This window comes from Aquila chrysaetos, chromosome 10 (assembly GCF_900496995.4).
Source record: "Aquila chrysaetos chrysaetos chromosome 10, bAquChr1.4, whole genome shotgun sequence".
In the NCBI taxonomy this organism is placed as follows: Eukaryota; Metazoa; Chordata; class Aves; order Accipitriformes; family Accipitridae; genus Aquila; species Aquila chrysaetos.
This window is the reverse complement of record NC_044013.1, coordinates 38,360,529-38,378,317: the sequence shown is the minus strand read 5'-3', so window position 1 is coordinate 38,378,317 and position 17,789 is coordinate 38,360,529. Positions and strand designations below refer to the sequence as shown.

At 70.7% G+C, this 17,789-nt stretch overlaps 2 protein-coding genes across 2 annotated transcripts; one reads left to right on the top strand and one right to left on the bottom strand.

The window, feature by feature from the left end:
- The first annotated feature begins 859 nt into the window (after positions 1-859).
- CORO6 (coronin 6) lies at positions 860-7,739 on the top strand. The gene is given in 13 exon segments (XM_030028999.2): positions 860-1,115; positions 3,708-3,874; positions 3,876-3,908; positions 4,542-4,664; positions 5,133-5,262; positions 5,349-5,530; positions 5,676-5,795; positions 6,581-6,685; positions 6,787-6,932; positions 7,022-7,079; positions 7,187-7,381; positions 7,383-7,418; positions 7,545-7,739. Coding segments are annotated over 12 exon segments (1,416 nt in total). The 5' UTR covers positions 860-1,115; positions 3,708-3,709; the 3' UTR covers positions 7,668-7,739.
- Positions 7,740-8,301: 562 nt separating this feature from the next.
- Positions 8,302-16,664, bottom strand: ANKRD13B (ankyrin repeat domain 13B). The gene is given in 15 exon segments (XM_030028998.1): positions 8,302-9,508; positions 9,510-9,779; positions 10,007-10,167; positions 10,254-10,406; positions 10,484-10,641; positions 10,782-10,912; positions 11,006-11,070; positions 11,142-11,223; positions 11,310-11,376; positions 11,491-11,680; positions 11,822-11,965; positions 12,223-12,268; positions 12,363-12,487; positions 12,746-12,881; positions 16,474-16,664. Coding segments are annotated over 15 exon segments (1,992 nt in total). The 5' UTR covers positions 16,585-16,664; the 3' UTR covers positions 8,302-9,355.
- Positions 16,665-17,789: the final 1,125 nt, after the last annotated feature.

Genomic DNA, 17,789 nt, shown 5'->3' with positions numbered 1-17,789 from the left:
CCCTTTGGCCGGGCGAGCAAGGATGTCACCTTTTCCCTGCCTTTTTGCCAGCTGCCCCCCTCCTGCCCGGCTCAGCCAATGCTCGTCCTGCTCCGCTCGGTGCCCTTGTAGGGTCCAGGGCTTTGCTGCCTTTCCAGGAACCACGGGCTCCCCTCCCACGGGTCCCCGAGCCCTACAATCCCTTAATCCCCTTGGGCCAGGGCATCCCTGTGGGGCTGGGCTCTGCTAAATCCCAAATCTGGCTTCTGAACGTGCCTGTAACCATCCCGCTACGGCAGGGCTGGGGTTGACGCGGACTCACCCCCCCATGGGTTTGCAGCCCCCTTGCTCCCGGGGGGGGGGGGGGGGACGACACACGTGGTGAGCCCACTGGGTGCCGTGGGTGTCGGGACCCCCGGGGCCGGCCCACGGCCATGGTCTGTGTGGGGCTGAGCTGGCCCCAGGGTGCGGGGGGGACCCGTGGCAGGGTCGCAGCCCTGCGGGATGCGTGTCCCGCTTGAGCCCTGGGTGGAGGTGACCCCCGGGGTGATGGCAGCCGGGGGAGGGGGGGGAGAGGAATTGTCAAGGGCTCTTGCTTTTCCCCAGCGCTTTAGGAAGACGCTGCCTGGCAGGAGGGGGCAGAGAGGCTTCTCCTACCCCCCCCTGCACCCTTGGGCCGAGGAGCTCCCATACACCGTGCCGGGGGGGGGGAGCTGCGGGCACCCTTGGGCCCCCCGCTTTTGGGCAGGGAGCTATGCCAGGGCTGACCCCATCCCTGCGGGCAGAGTGGGAGGGGGGGACCCGGGCAGGGTGCGGGGGCAGGCGGGGCCGGGCCGGGCCCCCCCCTCCCGTCCCCTCCTCCCGGTGCCCGCCGCGGGGGGGGCCGTGCCGGCCCCGGCTCCCGGCTCGGCTCAGCTGTTCTCTGCGGCAGCGGCACTGCGCGGTGCGCTGAGCCCAGCCGCGCCGGGCGTAAGCGGGGCCGGGCCGAGCCGAGCCGAGCAGTGCCGTGCCGGGACCGAGGTAGTAGGAGAAGCCGAAGCCGGAGCCAGAACCGGGAACGGGACAGAACCGAGCCGGGAGGAGCCGAGCGGAACGGGGCGCAGACGCCGGGCGCGCCCGGGAGCCGCCGAGCGCAGGTGGGAGCCGGGGAGCGGGCGGGCCGGGGCCGGCGGCCGGGCACCGGGAGGGAGCGAAGGGAAGGGAGAGAGGGAAAGGGGGGGGGGACACGGTTGGACGCTGGGTTGAGGCCCCCCGGGTCCCCCGGCCCCTCGCCCGCCGCCCGGCAGGAGATGGCTATATTTGGAAAGTGACCTCTGGTCGTTCCCGAGCAGCCGCTGCGGATTCAATTGTGGCAACGTAATGGCCCGGCCCGGGGAGCGGGGAGCGGGGCCGTCCTGCCTGTATCCTGCCTTGCACCTTGCCTGCACCCCGCCTGCATCACGCCCGTACCCCGCCTGGCCCCGCCTGCGCGCTGCTATAGCACCCCGCCTGCTCCCTGCCAGCACCCCCCCCCCGCACCCTGCCCGTGTCGTGCCTGCACCCCGCCTGCAGCCTGCTAACCCCCTGCCTGCGCCCCGGCCCGCTGTCACGCCTGCAGCCCGCCTGCACCCCGCCTGCACGCTGACTGCACCCCATTCAGCCCTGCCTGCACCCTGCTAGCACCCCGCCTGAACTCTGCCTGCACCCCACTGAACCCTGCTAGCACCCTGTCTGAACTCTGCCTGCACCCCATTGAGCCCTGCCTGCACCCCGTCTGAACCCCGCCTGCACGCCATTCGGCCCGGCTAGCACCCCACCTGAGCTCTGCCTGCACCCCATTCGGCCCTGGTAGCACCCTGCCTGAACTCTGCCTGCACCCCATTGAGCCTTGCCTGCACCCTGCTAGCACCCCGCCTGAGCTCTGCCTGCACCCCATTCAGCCCTGCCTGCACCCTGCTAGCACCCTTCCTGAGCTCTGCCTGCACCCCACTGAACCCTGCTAGCACCCCGCCTGAATTCTGCCTGCACCCCATTGAACCCTGCCTGCACCCTATTAGCACCCTTCCTGAACTCTGCCTGCACCCCATTCAGCCCTGCCTGCACCCTGCTAGCACCCCACCTGAGCACTGCCTGTACTCCATTGAGCCCTGCTAGCACCCCATCTGAACTCTGCCTGCACCCCATTCAGCCCTGCCTGTACCCTGCCCAACTCTGCCTGCACCCCACCTGCACCCTACCCAACCCAGCCCGCACCCTACACGCTGCCTGCACCCTGCTCAGCTCTGCCTGCACCACGTCTGCACCTCACCTGCACCTTCCCTGCGCCCCTGCCTGCGTCCTGCCCGTACGCTGCATGCCCTCTGCCCACCCGGCCAGGCCATCACCCCCTCCCCTGCGCGCCTACACCCCAAGCTCTACTCCCACTGGCAATGGACGAGGTGCTGCAAAATAGCCGGAGGGTGTCCCCACGGAGCCCACTCACTCCTCCCCAGGGCTGGGGACCGTGCCCGGGGCCGTGGGGGTGATGCCAGCAGTGCCAGCGTCCAGCCCCCCCTCGGTAGCAGGGCTCCGGGACCCCTCGGCACCTGGTTCCAACCCACACCAGCTCTGCCAGGCCAGGGACGATGCCGAAGGGCCGTGAGGAGCCCTGGGGACACCCAGGGACCGGGCAGATGTGGCTTGGCTTGGCGTTGCACGTGCCCTGGCCAAAAACCACCGGCGGGGACGTGGAGGAACAGATCTGCTCCTACCTCTGCCCACACCGGCCACGCAGGCTGGGGACAGCGGTGCCCGGCCCTCCGGGCTGTGGTTTGGTGGCTGGATGTGGCCCCTGGCAATGGCTGAGGCCCCAAAAGAAAAGCACAGGGGGGTCCCCGGGGCGGTCAGTGGCTCATGGGTGCTGCAGAGCCCCAGCTCCAGGGGTTTTGGGGTCCCGAGGGGCTCAATGCCCCCCGGGCAGGTCCCAGAAGAAGCGCGGGCTTGGGACAGAGATGGGTGATGGCGGGCGGTGTAGCCGGCGGTGGCCGAGGGCTGGAGACCGTGCCGGGGTGGGGGTCCTCTGCACCCCGGCGTGCCCACGGGGCTGCGTGGCTGTGCCGGGTCCAGCCCTCGCGCGGGGTGAGTGCCGGGTGAATGGGTTGGGGGTGCAGAGTGGGTGGCACACGTGGAGCCCCGGGGCAGGGCCGCATGGCGGGACGTGTGGGGCGGGCAATGCTGGAGGCACGGCTTTTCTCCTGGGTGCTGGGTCGAGGCGGGCCACCTCGGGCCACCCGTGCAGGACGGGACGCAAGGGGACAAGCTGTGAGCTGGTGCGCGGCACCTCCGTGCCCGCCCCAAACTCCCCTCAGCCCCGCTCCTCTACTGCAGCTGTTGGAGATGCCAACCCCGGTGCCGGCCACGGGGCACGGCACAGCTGCGGGGCACGGCACGGCTGCGCGTCACGGCACGGCCATGTCCCTGCCCAGCCGTCAAGCGGCTCCGGCCACGGGATGCCCGTCCCCAGCACTTGCAGCACTCGTGTGTCCCCCCCCCCCCCCCCGCCAAGGGCTACCCCCGGTCCCTGCCACGGGGTCGGGGCCACATCGGGCACCATCCCGCACCCTCATCATCTCCGTGTCCCCAGGCTTCCCCCTGTGTCCAGGGTGGGGGGGGGGTGGGGGGTGTCTCGGAGCGCAAGGCCTGAGGGGGCCGAAACCCCTCCGTGCTGTGTCAAGGGGGGGGTGGTCGTAGCCTGAGCCTGCACCCCCCAGCCATGAGCCGCCGCGTGGTGCGCCAGAGCAAGTTCCGGCACGTCTTCGGGCAGCCGGTGAAGGCTGACCAGATGTACGAGGACATTCGTGTCTCCAAGGTGACGTGTGACAGCTCCTTCTGCGCCGTCAACCCCAAGTTTGTGGCCATCATCGTCGAGTCCGGCGGTGGGGGGGGCCTTCATCGTCCTGCCTCTTGCCAAGGTGAGCGGGGAGGCTGCCGGGGTCTGGCCCCCCCCCACCCCGGGATGTACTGGGGGGACGTGCTGATGGGCTCTGCTTTTGGGGAGCTGCTGTGGGCCTGGACCCCCCCTCCAGCTTTGCCACAATATCCCCATCCTCGCGTGGGGGCTCGGGGCGGGGACAACCTGGGCTGATCATCATCGGCACCTGCGAAAGGTGACGTCCCGGGGGCGACCGAGGTGATGGGGGAAACCGCCGGCTGCTTTCTCCCCAGCCCAAATTCCCCGGGGGCACACGACGCCCAGGGAGCATCCCGGCGGGGTGGGGGTCTGCCATGCCCACCCCAGCAGAGGGGCTGGGGACCCCTCTTTGCCATCAGAAGGGACACAAAACAACTTTTCCCGGGGCACACCGTTCCCCTCTGTGTCCCTACGGGGCCTCGTGCTAAGCGAGCCCCATTCCCGCCGCATGCCTCAGTTTCCCCCTTCGAGGCTGGCGCAAAGCTCTGGCCACCTCCGGGGTCCCCTGCGTGTCCCCGCTTGTGCCACAGCCCCACGTGGTGGCCGGGCTGGGGCTTGGGGGGCACCTGGCAGGGTCTCCCCCCCCCGCCCCCCCCAGCCGCTGGGGATTCATCCCAGCACCTCGGCGTTGCAGACGGGACGGGTGGACAAGAACCACCCGCTGGTGACCGGACACACGGCGCCCGTGCTGGACATCGACTGGTGTCCCCACAACGACCACGTCATCGCCAGCGCCTCGGAGGACACCACCGTCATGGTGAGGGGCCGGACCCCGGGCGGGAGGGGGACGGTGGGTACCGGGGGAGCGGCACGGAGCATCCTCCCCCCGCTTCGCTGCCTGCGAAGTGTCACCGGCCTATTTTTAGCCCCAGTGCCATGCGTTCACGCTGGCGGCGGCTGCTCTCTCCATGATGCAGCAGTTTGTGCTAAATATACCCGCCCCGGCGACTCAGCACCCAGGAATAGCTGGGGGGGGACGGGACACGACAGGGGGCTGCGCCGTGGCCGTGCCCCCCTCCCTGTGCCCACCAGCACCCCAAGTGCTGGGGATGCACCCCAGGCTGCAGGCGCTGCTGCCGTCCCCTCGCCACCCTCCCCGCAGCCTGAGCCGGGATTAACGATGAGGTTAATTGGCTCCGAGGCCCTCAGCCACTTAGCGCTTACCTGTGGGGTGATCCCTGCCACCCCGTGCCCCCCCTCACCGTCCCGTCACCCCCCCCCCCAGGTGTGGCAGATCCCCGACTACGTCCCCGTCCGCAACATCACGGAGCCGGTGGTGACGCTGGAGGGACACTCCAAACGGGTGGGCATCATCACCTGGCACCCCACCGCCCGCAACGTCCTGCTCAGCGCCGGTAAGGGGGTCCCGGGTCGCCCTCCCCGGGATCGGCGGGGGGAGAATCCGTGGGGCGACAGCGTCTACCCCATCGGTCCTCCGCAGGCTGTGACAATCTGGTGATCCTCTGGAACGTGGGCACGGGGGAGATGCTGCTGGTGCTGGAGGACATGCACACCGACCTCATCTACAACGTGGGCTGGAACCGCAACGGCAGCCTCCTCGTCACCACCTGCAAGGACAAGAGGGTCCGCGTCATCGACCCCCGCAAGCAGCAGGTCGTGGCGGTGAGTGGTCCTACCGTGCGTCCCCCCCCCCACACCATCCCGCCGCGGGGTCCCCCCCCAGCCCCCCGATGCCTGCCTGACCCTACTAACCTCCCACACCCGCGCGTCTCTGTGTTTGGTTTTAACCCGCTAACGGCCGGCGCAGGAGAAAGCCAAACCGCACGACGGCGCCCGCCCCGTCCGCGCCATCTTCTTGGCCGACGGCAAGATCTTCACCACCGGCTTCAGCCGCATGAGCGAGCGGCAGCTGGGCCTCTGGGACCTGGTACGAGATGGCGGCCCCCCTCCGGCCGGCGCCGTCCCGGGGACCCCGCGGAGCCCGGCCGAGCCGGGGATGCGCCGGGTGCCGGGAATACTCTCCGGCGCCGCGTGCGCCCCGAGAGCCTCGTGCGTTCCCCAAGAGCAGGACTCGGCAGCTGTTTTGGGGGACAGATCCGGACCCCCTCTCCCATTTTTTCCCCTCTTCCCACGCCCCGTGCTGACTGTCTCCCCCTCCTCCTAGGAGAGGTTTGCCCCCCACGAAGGGCTGAGGCCCGTGCGGGCCATCTTCACGCGGGAAGGATACATCTTTACCACGGGCTTTACCAGAATGAGCCAGCGGGAACTGGGCTTGTGGGACCCGGTAACGAGGCCGCATGGAGTGCTGCCCCGGGAACTTGGCCCCCCCCCCTTACCCCGATCCCCTTGCTCCAGCATGGGGTGCCTGCTGCATCCCAACCCCCCCCCCCCCCCCCCCCCCCAAAAAAAAGATGCCAAGTTCCCAAGTGTGCCGTGCTGTGCCGGGCATGGGGAAGGGGCTGGGGGGGGCAGGGAGCGCTGGGGGGGGGGCAAGCCAGGCTGGGGTGCACGCAGTTGTGCAGGTAAGAGGGAGCGGGGCAGGGGGTGCTGGGGGTGGGCATGCCAGGCTGCCCACCCGGAGGGTTGTGTACCCCGAGGAGGGGGACGAGCCCCGTCCCTGCAGTGTGCCGTGGCTAACGCGTGTGACTAACCAGGGTGGGGGTTTTGGGGGCCACCGCTCACCCCCCCCCCTCTGCCACTCCGGCCCTGCAGAACAACTTTGAGGAGCCCATCGCCCTGCAGGAGATGGACACGAGCAACGGCGTCCTGCTGCCCTTCTACGACCCCGACTCCAGCATCGTCTACCTCTGCGGGAAGGTAACCCCCCCAGCCCCGGGGCGCACCCCCCCACCACCCCGCCGTGCCACCCCATCCCTGGGGGTGCCGGGGCTGGTTGACACCCGTCCCCATACCCGCAGGGTGACAGCAGCATCAGGTACTTCGAAATTACGGACGAGGCACCCTACGTGCACTACCTGAACACCTACACCAGCAAGGAGCCCCAGCGGGGCATGGGCTGGATGCCCAAGCGCGGGCTGGACGTCAGCAAGTGTGAAATCGCCAGGTAAGAACCCTGGGGGGGTGAGGGGGGGCTATGGGGAGCCAGAAGGGTCAAGGGGATGGCCGGACCCTGACCGCCTCTGTCCCACGCAGGTTCTTCAAGCTGCACGAGCGCAAGTGCGAGCCCATCGTCATGACGGTGCCGCGCAAGGTGAGCTCGCGGGGGTCCCAGGGGAGATGGGGGGGGGGGGGTCTTCTGGGGGATGCGCACACCCCCCCCCCCACCCCGTCTCACCGCTGAATCCCTCGCCCCCGCAGTCAGACCTCTTCCAGGACGACCTGTATCCCGACACGCCGGGTCCCGAGCCGGCCCTGGAGGCGGACGAGTGGCTGTCGGGGAAGGACGCGGAGCCCATCCTCATCTCGCTGCGGGACGGTTACGTCCCCATCAAGAACCGGGAGCTGAAGGTGGTCAAAAAGAATATCCTGGACAACAAGCCCCCCCCCGGGCCGCCGCCACAGCCACTCCACCTGTGACCCCGACTTCTCCGTGAGTGTCCCGGGGATTGGGGACGTCGCGGCGGGGGCTGGCTCCCCGCCTGCGGTGGGGTTGGAGGGGGCTCCCCAGTGACCCCCCCAACCTGTGCTCCTCCCCCCCCCCCCCCCCCATCTGCAGCGGCCAGCCTTGGAGGAGGTGCTGGAGGAGATCCGTGCCCTGAAGGAGATGGTCCAAGCGCAGGAGAAGCGCATCTCCGACCTGGAGGACAAACTCTGCCAGTTTACCAATGGCACGGACTAGCGTGGCGGCCACGGCCACGGGGAGGACTGTCCTGGCCCCCCCCCCCAGGGATTAAAGCCGAGACCCCGCAGAGGGCAGGAGCCCAGAGCCGTGTTCTTTCCCCAGGAGCCAAGGCTGCAGGGAGCGGGGTCGGACCTGACCCCCCCCCCCCACCTCCACTGGCATCGGTCGCATCCTGCCCCTGGGGTGGCCTGCCACATCGACACCCCGCCGCAGCACCGGGGGGGGGGGGGGGTCCCGCTTCGGTCCCCGCAGGCTGGGGCTGCTGAGCATCCCTCCTCGGGGACCTGCAAGCTGGATGCCAGCATCCTCCCAGGACGGGGAGCTGTCAGGCCAGGCCCCCCCCGGCCAGAATGCGCTTGGGTATGGTGCTACACCCCCCCCCCCCCCCCCCCCCGCCACCATCACCCCCCTCGCCTCCCCCTGCCCCATCGCCCCCCCTCGGTGGGTGCTCCCAACCGGCTCTTTGCTCCTGGGCCCCCCCATTTAATAAAGAGCTCGGCCGCCTGTGGCCGTGTGGCGGGTACCGGGGATGTGGGACTGCCATGGTGGGGGGGGGGGGGGGGGGGGGGCCCTGAGTGCACCCCCCTACCCGCACGGCCCCGGCGCAGGCAGAGAGAGGCCGAGAGAGACAAACATTAAAGAGCATTTATTGGTGTTGGCCGCGCTCGGAGCTGCTCGGGCTCCCCCGGCCCTGGCCCAGACGTCGCTTGTGGGGTGCATGGAGTGGTGATGGGGGGGGGGGGGGGGCCGCTACGAAAAGTCCCAGGGGAGCAAACCCGGCCCCCCCCCCCCTTACAGCCCCCGGTCCCCTGTGTGCAAAGGAGGAGCAGCCCGGGGCGGGGGGAGCCGGGGGTTAGCACCATTTGACGTAAGGTTTCTCTCGGGGTCAGTGCCCAGGACGAGGGGGTGCAGCGCTGCCAAGGGGGGGGGGGGCATGCGAGCAGGGAGTAAGGGGGGGGGGTGACACTGGGCGGCCTTTTGCAGGCACCCCCTTGGCTGCCTCAGCGGACCCCCACGCTGGGGGGGGGGGGGGGGCGGCTGTGCAGCCCCGCGCTGGCTGTGGGGTGCAATGGGGCTGACACCCCCCCCCCCCCCCCGTTGGCAGGCAGAGCAGCTCCCGGGTAAGTGCACTTGGTAGCGCCTGGGCAGAGGGGGGGCGAGGGGGGCTGGGCAGAGCCCCCCCCCCCAGCTCTGGGGGCACCTCAGGACCCCCACATGAGCGGCAGCCTCACACGAGCGACAGCCCCCCCCCCCATTTGAGGCAGGATGTGCCCCCCACCGCCTTCCTGGGGTGAGGGGCTGAGCAGCACCCCATAGGGCGGTTGGGGTGGGGGGCTAGGGCTGTCCCAGGAGTGGGGTACAGTCTGCGGGGTTGTCACCCCTGGTCCCCGTCACCCCCGCTGCAGGGCTGTCACCCGCCCCCACCCTCACCCTGTCCTGCTGTGGGGTGCTCCCCCCCCCCCCCCCCCAACACCTCAGTGCCGCTCCGGCGATGGGGACGATCTCCCCTACACCAGGGCCAAATCCAGCACACCCCCCCCCCCCCTCCCCGTTTGCCCTCCGCAGTGCTTGGGCTGGCTCCCCCCATCCCGCTCCCCCTCCGTGCCCCCGTACACGGCACCAGCCGCATCCCCCAGCCCCATCGGGGTGAAAGGGGGGGGGGGGGGCTCAGCGGGGGCACGGGGTCACTTCTCCGTCAGCGAGAGCTGCAGGATCCGCTGCAGCTCCTCTTCCTCCTGGCGTGTCCGGCGCTCGGCTTCCTCCTGCTCCCGCGCCGACAGCGCCATGGCCAGCCGCAGCTGCTCCGCGTAACTGGGGAACAGGGCGCTGGGCCCCCCGCCGCCCCCCCCCCGGGGCTGGGGTGACTGGGGGACGGGGGGCCGCCGTGTGCTGGGGAGTCCTGGGGGGGGGGGGGGGGGGTGGCAGGGTCTCAGCGGGGGTCCCCGTGGGCCTGGCACCCACTCCCGCTTTCCCCCACCACCACCACCACCCCCCCCGGGATGGGGGGGGGGGCTGGCCGGACCTTACCAACCTGTCTCCTCGGCGGCTTTCGTGCGACATGGGGTGGGTGCCCGGTTTGCTGTTGGTTAGCGCTTCCCAAATGGTGACCTGTGGCCGGGGGGGGGGTGCTCAGGGGGTGGCATCCCCCCCCCCCGCTCCTCTCCCCCCAGCACCCAAAACCCGGCTCCCCTGCACGAGCCCTGACCCATCACCGTGGGATGCAGGGATGGGGCGAGCATCCCAGGGCAGCGCCAGGACAGGGTGGGCAGCGGGGTACCACAGCCGGGGTGGGGGGGGGGCAGGAGGAAGCTGGGCGGGGGGGTGGCAGCGCCCACCTGGTCGTACTCGCTGCCCGCTTCCAGCAGGCTCTGCTGGATGGCGAACTGCAGCAGGTCATCCTCATCCTCCCGCAGGGCGTCCTGGTGGGTGCCCACCACGCTGTACCCCCGCGGCACCTCGAACAGCGCCGGGTCCATCTCGCACGCCCGGCACGAGGCTGCGGGGAAACGGGCGCCGGTACGGTTGGGCACCCCGCTGTGTCCCCCCCCCCCCCCCCATTCCACCACCCAGACCCCCACGTACTCAGGGAACTGGAGCTGCTGACGCTGGAGGAGTCGCTGCTGGGCGAGGGTGCCTCGCTGCTGGGGCTGTGCCGCAGGGAGCTGACGGGCTCGTCGCACCCGTTGAGGTTCCCAAAGGTGATGCGGGCGTTGAGCACGTGGAAGAGGGGGATTTCTGCAGGAAAGGGAAAAAAAAGCAGGGAGGGAAGCTGGCTGCGCCACCCGTACCGGCGGCAAAGACCCCCCCCGTACCGATCTTGACGGGGAAGCCCGGCGGGAGGCGCAGGGTGATGAAGTCCCGCAGCTTGGCGAAGAGCGCGTTGCTTATTGCCATGAGGTCAATGATGGGGGCAACCTGCTCGCAGAGGGACAGCGGGTGGTCCTCGCACAGCCACAGCTTCGCCTTGAACCTGCCGGGGACAGGCGCTGGGCTGGGGACCCCTGCCTGCCCCCCCGCCACCCCGGGGGCTCTGCAGCGGTCGGAGGGGAGATGGGGGCGGGAGGGGGGGGGGTGTCCCCCCCAATCTGCTCCTTCCCCCCCCCCCCTCACTTCTGTGTCTTGGTGGTGAGCTCCATGGGCCGCCCCATGTCTCGGTTGCCCAGTTCGAAGTTGGGGTTGAAGTACTCCTCAGGGGTGATGGCGGTGGGGTTGGCATGGCTCAGCGTCTGCGTGATCAGCGTCTGCGGGACAGCCCGGCGGGGTGACGGGGGGGGGGAGGAATTCCGACTACGGGGCCACCCCCCCCCCCCCCCCCGGACCCCTGGGACGCTCACCCCGTTGTTGGGCCCCACGTGCTGCTCGGCGATGCCCAGGAAGGATTGCAGGGGGGTCTTACTGCCTGCGGGAGAGGAGGGGGTGAGGGCCGGAGCCGGCGCAGCGCCCTGCCCGCCCGGCCCACGGCGGCTCCACCTTTGCTCTTGCCCTTGTGCTGGTCCGAGAGGTGCTCGGTCCGCGTCCGCGTGATCAGCTCCACGTTGGATGCGCCGTAGACCTGGCCGAAGAGGCGGGGAACGGCAGAGGTGGGCAACCCCCGCGGGTACCCCCCTCCGCGGGCGTCTCAACACCCCCGCTCCTCACCTTGGCCTCGTACCCGTTCACCATCTCCGTCTTCTCGCTCCTCCAGCCCAGGATCCCGGACTTGTTCCTGGGGTGACGCGAAGCACCGTGAGCAACGGATGGTCTCACTCGGACAGCCCAGGGTGCGAGCACCCTGGGGCCGGCGGGGGGGGGGGGAGGCTCGGTGCCGCCCCCAGCCCACCTCTCAAAGGCGATGTTCTTGGTGTCGAGCTGGGTGGTGACGACGGGGGCCGTCAGCCGCCCCATCACCTGCTCCTCGGTGGGCTGCACAGCAGCCAGCAGCACCTCCTGGTCGTGGCCGGCCAGGGCCAACGTCTCCGAGTAGACCACCCGTCGGTCGTGGTCGATCTCCATAACCACCGCGCTGGTGTCTGCCGGGAGGGAGGGTCAGGGGACGCGGGGGCAACTACGGTCCCCACCATGTCACCCGGCCCCGCTGCAGTGCCAAGGGGCTCTGCCAGTGCTCCCTGGTGAGGGCGGGGGGGGGACACGACACCCCCGTGCCGGCTCACCTTGTCCCCGAAAGACGAAGCTGCGGTTGCCCCGCTGCCAGGTCATATGGTCGAAGCCCAGCAGCGTGGTGTCCACCCGCAGATTCTGGCCGCTCTTCCACACCTTGTAGGTGTCACTGGGGCAGATCTTGGACACCAACGGCACTGGGGAGAGACGGCGATAGCCCAGCCGGGGATGGGGCCACCCTGCACCCCCGAGTGGGCTGCCAGCGCTGAGCTGGGTGGGGGACACATCTGGGGAACCCCACGCCTTGGTGGGACGGGGGGGGTCTGCAAGCTTGGGGTGGGGTGGGGGAGCAAAGGGCCAGGTGTCCCCCATCTTGGGGATGGATGCCGGGGCTGGGGGACTCTGCTGGGAAACTCCCGCTCCCCCCCCCAGCCACGCTCTGCCACGCGCTTACCCCAACTGGTGAACTCCCACTTCATCTCCACGTAGAAGTCCTGGGCCTGCAGAGAGCACAGCGGGGTCAGGAGGAGCCCGTGGCCGGCATCCCCCCCCCCCCCAATCCCCACCCCAGCAGCCCCCTCCGGCGGAAGGTACCTTGCGCAGCTTCTCCAGCAGGATGGGGATCCCGGCCAGGCGCTTGATGGCTCTCTGGTAGTCGCGGTAGCGCAGGACCAGCTGCACCAGCTCCAGGTCGCGGGTGCTCACGGCCTCCTGCAGGACTGCAGGGTAGAGAGGGGCAGTGCCCGGGGCATCGCATGGCACGGCACAGCACGACACGGCACGGCACGGCACGGCACGCCGGAGCTGGCCGCTGCACGGGAGCCACGTGCGTGTTCCACTGCGCGAGCTGTCCCTTGGGGAGCTGCAGCACCAAGTTGAGCGTGCCCGTGCCCGTGCCCGTGCCCGTGGCCATGCCCGTGCCCGTGCCAGGGCAGCTTGACGGAGGACCGAGGCAGCGAGCCCCCCCCCCGGCTCACCTGTCCAGCCGCTGCGGTTCTCCTTGCCCACGTCAGCGCCATGCTTCAGCAGCACCCTGGCGCACTCGAGGTGACCCAGCGTGGTGGCCAGGTGCAGCGGGGTACGTCCTCGGGGGTCCAGCTGCTCAATGTCGGCCTGCCGGGAGGTTGCGGGGCTCAGGGGGCACCGGGGCGGCCGGACCTCGCCCCCCAATGCCCTCCTGCAGATGCGAGGCTCCCCGTCGGAGCAGCCAGGGAAAGCAGACGACATTTGCCGGTATCTCGGAGAGCATCCCCGTTCCTGAGCTCCCTCAAGAGATGCACATGCGCTGCACCCCAAAAGGCTCTCCCTGCTCCCCACAGCCGCTGCTAAACCCATGGGGAGGGTGGCAGCGGCTGCCAGCACCCGGCACGGCTCGGCACGGTCAGGCTGGGCTGCACCCACCACGCTGGCACGGAGCAGGGGGTACGGCGTGGCAGCGGGGGGCACGGATGCCCCCCGGGCACGGTGCAGGGATCGATGCAGCTGCAAGCTCGGGAAAAGCCCCCCCACCTCTGGGATTTGGAGTGTTTGGGGGGGGGGCTGCTGCCCAGTTGCCAGGCAGCAGCTGCCGGCAGCCCCCCCCTCCGCCGGGGCCGGGAGCGCGGCGGGCGACGTGGGCCGCGGCGGCGGGCGCACGTGTTCCCTTGCCTGAGCCGGGGGCGGACGGCTGCGTGAGCGGAGCGGCTGCTCGGAGGATCCCCGGGGCCCTGGGGAGCTGCGCGCTGGGGCTGCGATTGTTTGTGCCAAGCCCGGAGCCTGGCGCCCAGCCAGCCCCGAGGAATCCCTCGCCCGCCGACAGCGGCGGTGGGCACCCCGAGCGCCCACGGGCCCCGCTTCCCACGCGGGGTGCAGCGTCGCGCCCGTGCCCAGGGCTGGGGACACGGCTCGGGGCCTGATGGAATGGCAGGTGGGGGTCCAGCCTCTGCCCCCCCCCCCCCCCCCAGCACCCAGCCGGGACAGAAGCCTTGTGCCCGGAGAGGGGCAGTCGGATGCTGCCGGGGCAGGGGGCAGTGGGGACGACCCCCGAATCAAGGCATGGGTTTTGGGGACGCCACCCCTGGGATGTCAAACCTGGGGTGCAGGACCCAAAGGTGCCAGCTGGGACCAGGCACCCTGGAGGCGTTCGGAGTGGGGTGTGGGCTTTCCGCCGCCCAGGCTCTCGCCCGCAGCAAGTCCCTGCCTCGCTCTTGGACATGTCCCGCAGTCCCTCTGCCCCAGGGACGTCGCCATCCCTGCCCGGGCTGTGGGCATCCCCATGCCCTTCATCCCCAGGGGCTCAGCAGGCAGGGGGACCCCCCCCAGGCTGCCCACACTGCCGGAGCAAAACAGTCCCCCCCACCCCGGTTCCCCGGGAGTCAACGTGCTGCTCCAACGCTCTCCAGGCGACTGCTGCTTCTTAATTGCGCTAATGAAATGACTCTAATTAAAGCAATCGCCCCCCAGCCGGGGGACGGGTGCTGCAGGCTCAGTGGGGCTCCCCAGCCGCAGCCCTGCACCAGCACCGGGCAGGACGAGGGTCCCCACTGTGGGGACACGGTGCCGGAGCCAACCCCGGGGGATATGGCATGACCCAGTTTTTGCCAGCAAGAGCTCAGTCCTGGGCCCTGGCGCTGGGATGGCTCCGGTTCGGGGGCTGCGGCACAGACCTCCGAGCACTGCCCGTCCTGCGACCGTGACACTCAAAAGGGGCTGGGGACAGGGACAGGGATGGCTTCGGGGTGGCAGCGGTGCAGCTCAGGACCAGAGCTCGGCCGCTCCTCCTGTGCCAGCTGGGCACGTGGCACAGCGCATCCCCTCTGCCGGGGTCGTCCTCGGGGTGGGGGACCCCAACGCCTGCTCCCGGGTGGCAGCGGGGGACACGGGCCAGCGCGGGGAGGTGGTGCCGGGCGCTGCTGTCCCTGCGCACCCCCAGGTCCCCGCCACGCGTGATGGGGCAGGTTGCGGTGTGGGGTGTCCCGGCACGAGGGGCTCTGTGTCGCTGCCTGCCACGTCCTCGCACCGTCCCCGCCACGGGGACCCGCTGGCCCTCGCTCCCCAGGCGGAGGCAAGCGTGGACGGGAGGTCGTGGTGACAATTCAGGAGCGACCCACGCAGGGCCCTTATGGGGACACGGAGAGGAGCAATGCTGCCAGCTGTCCCGGCGCTTCCCAACCCGAAACGCTTGCATGTGGGGGGGGACCCATGCGGTGCCACTGCCCCCGCGTGGGTCCCCGGGGTGGCGGGAGGACAGAGCCCCCGGGCAGGGGGACGCCCAGCCCCCAGCATCACACACAGCACCAGCCCTGACCCGCTTACCCGGGGGGATGCTGTGGCAGGGAGAAGGGCTGAGCCGTGTCCCTAGATGCCCTGGAGAGACGGGGAGGGGGGGGGAAGCTCAGCCTGGCCTGGCCCCCACCCCTTTCCCTCAAACCCCCACCTGCCCTGGGGTCTGGCCTGCAGCACCCATGGGCCCCCCCGTGCACCCCTGGGGTGCTCTCGCCCTGCAAATGGCAGCAGGGGCCACGGCAAAGCCCCTCCACTGGCCGCGCTTGGGGGGGGTGGGGGGGGGGGGGGTTAGAAAGCCTCTCTGCAGGCGAGCGGGGCCGGAGCCACCCTCGCAGCCCCTGCATCTCCCCGCGCCCGCCGAGCCGCTGCCGCCTGCACCCAGCTTTCATCGCCGCCGCGCCGGGCTCCTGGGAAAAATGACCCCAAATTACCACGGAAATAAAACAGCCGGCGATGGGGTTGGGGGGGCCGGGGTGATGCTGCCACAGCCCCCCCCCCCACCTCGGCTGGCCCCCACAATGGAAGCGGGTGTGGCAGGAGCCATCGCCTGCATCCCGGCAGGAGCATCACGGCGTGACACGCAGGCCCCCCCCCCCCCCCCCCCCCCCCCCATTTCGTGCATCAGTGGGGTCCATCCGGCGTGGCCTTCAGCACCCTAGGGTGCCGGGAGCTGGGCCGAGGGAGCGGGGATGCTCGGCACAGCCTCGCTGCCGGCCTCCCTCCAGCGCCTGCGGTTTCCTGCGTCTTCGGGGTTGGGTTTTAATTACCTGAATTGCAACGCCACGGGGGAGAAAGAGGCTGGGAACCCGTCTGGGGATGCACCCGTGGCCCCGCTCCATCACCGGCCGGCTGGAGGGGGGGGGGGGGGTTCCCGGCCTGGGGGACACAGTGGGTCCCCCCACCCTGAGAAAAACCCTCCTGGCCTCTCGGGGCTGGGAAGCTGCACCCTGGCAGCGTCAGGGCCCTGTGTCCCCCCTCGAGAGGGGCTCAGCCTGAGGGTGGGGAGCTGGGGGCTGCACCCCCAGCGGGGCTGGCAGCACCCCGAGATGCAGGGCGTGGGTCGGGGTGCCGGGGGCCCGCAGAGGCCTAGCAGGGAGCCGAGGACACGTGGGGAGGGATGCTTCGGGGCTGCGCGCGCCAGGGGATGCAGGGGACCCGCGGGTGGTACCCACCGCTCCGTGCCAACCCCGGAGGCAGCTGACACAGTTCCGGGGTGCAAGGCGGGGGGGGGGGGGGGGGGAAACACACCACACGACCCCCCCCCCCCCCCCTCAGAACCCTGCCAACCCCAGAAAGGACCCTCCTCCTCCTCCTCTTCTCCATCCTCATCCCAACCCCAAGCAGGAGCCCAGCTGCAACCAGGCAGCATTGCATCAGCCCGAGCCGAACCGGACCGTGTCGGGTCGTTTTGCGTCCCGTCCCCCCCCGGGGCCACCCCCACCTGCTTGGCGCTGAGCTCCCGCTCCAGGTCACGGGCGCGGTTGTGCCAGACGAGGTAATGCAGCGGGTACCTGCCCTCCGGCCCCTTCCTGCCTGAGCAAGACGCGAGCATCCTCCGTGCATGCTGGAGCGGCGCGGCGGGCGCGGCGCGGCGTGGGGCGGAGCGGGGGGCGCGGGGCTCGGGAACGGGGGGGGGGGGGGGCGGCCGCGGGGCGGGGCGGGCACGGCACCTCCCGCCCGGTGCTTCCCCCGTGGGCCCCCCCCCCCCCCCCGGCCACCGCACCGCCCGGCCTCATGGGATTTGTAGTCGATCTGGCCGGCATCGCCCCCTTCTTTCGTGTTTTCGCTCTTCCCCCCCCCCCCCCCCCCCCCCCCCCCCCACTCCGCGTTGCTCAGCCCATCACCGCGGCCTCGGACCCCGCGGGGATGGCTGCAAAGGGTCACCTCGCTGGCACTCAGCCCCCCCCCCCCCAACCTAATCCTCGAATTCCCACCCTTCCTCAAGCTGATTTCCCGGCTGACCCCCCGCTCCCCCCCCCTCCACGGGCCAGCAGGCCCTGGGCACATGGCATGGAAGGGGCGAAGGCGACGGGTGGGAACCGGCTGGGGGGGGGGGACGGGACCCCCAAGTCGTCCCCCCCCCACCCCGAGCAGCGTCAGGCGCGGGCCCCCGGCCCCGTTTCCTTTTCCGCCTGCGTTTCTCCGGGGCGGGCGTCGTGTTTTCCGGCTGCCGCCCGAGAACAATGCGAGGTTGGGCCTCCGCCGGCCGCCTCGGCCTCCCGCCGGCGCCACGCTCCCGGCCCCCCCACCCCGCTGCCCCCCCCACCCTGCCACGGGGTCACCGCCGAGGGGTGAACCCCCTCGTTTATTATTCTCCGTTCAGCCGTGACGACGGCGGCGGTGGTCGCATCCCCCGCCCCGGTCCCCGCACAGCATCCCCCATCTCCCCGCCAGCCCCGCTGCCCCGTGACGTCATGAGCCATCTCCTCGGCAACCAGCGGTGAGGTCACTTGCGGCGCGGGCCGTACGGCCTGGCCCACGGTGGTGGGGGGCAGGATCGGGCCCCATTTCGGTGGCTCCTGCCTGGGGTGGCCGTGCCGCAGAGGTCTGACCCCCACAGCTGCCTGCGGGGCCCCCGTGGTGACACCAGGGTGTCCCCCCCTGCTCCAAGTGCTTATAGGATCCCAGAGCAAGCCACAGACCCCGAATGGTCCCCAGTCCCCCCAAAATCTCCTGCTGAAATCCCCGGGAATGCTGTGGCCCATCCCGCACATCCCCAGCGCCGTGTCCTGCCTGCAGTGCTGGGGCAGGGAGGGA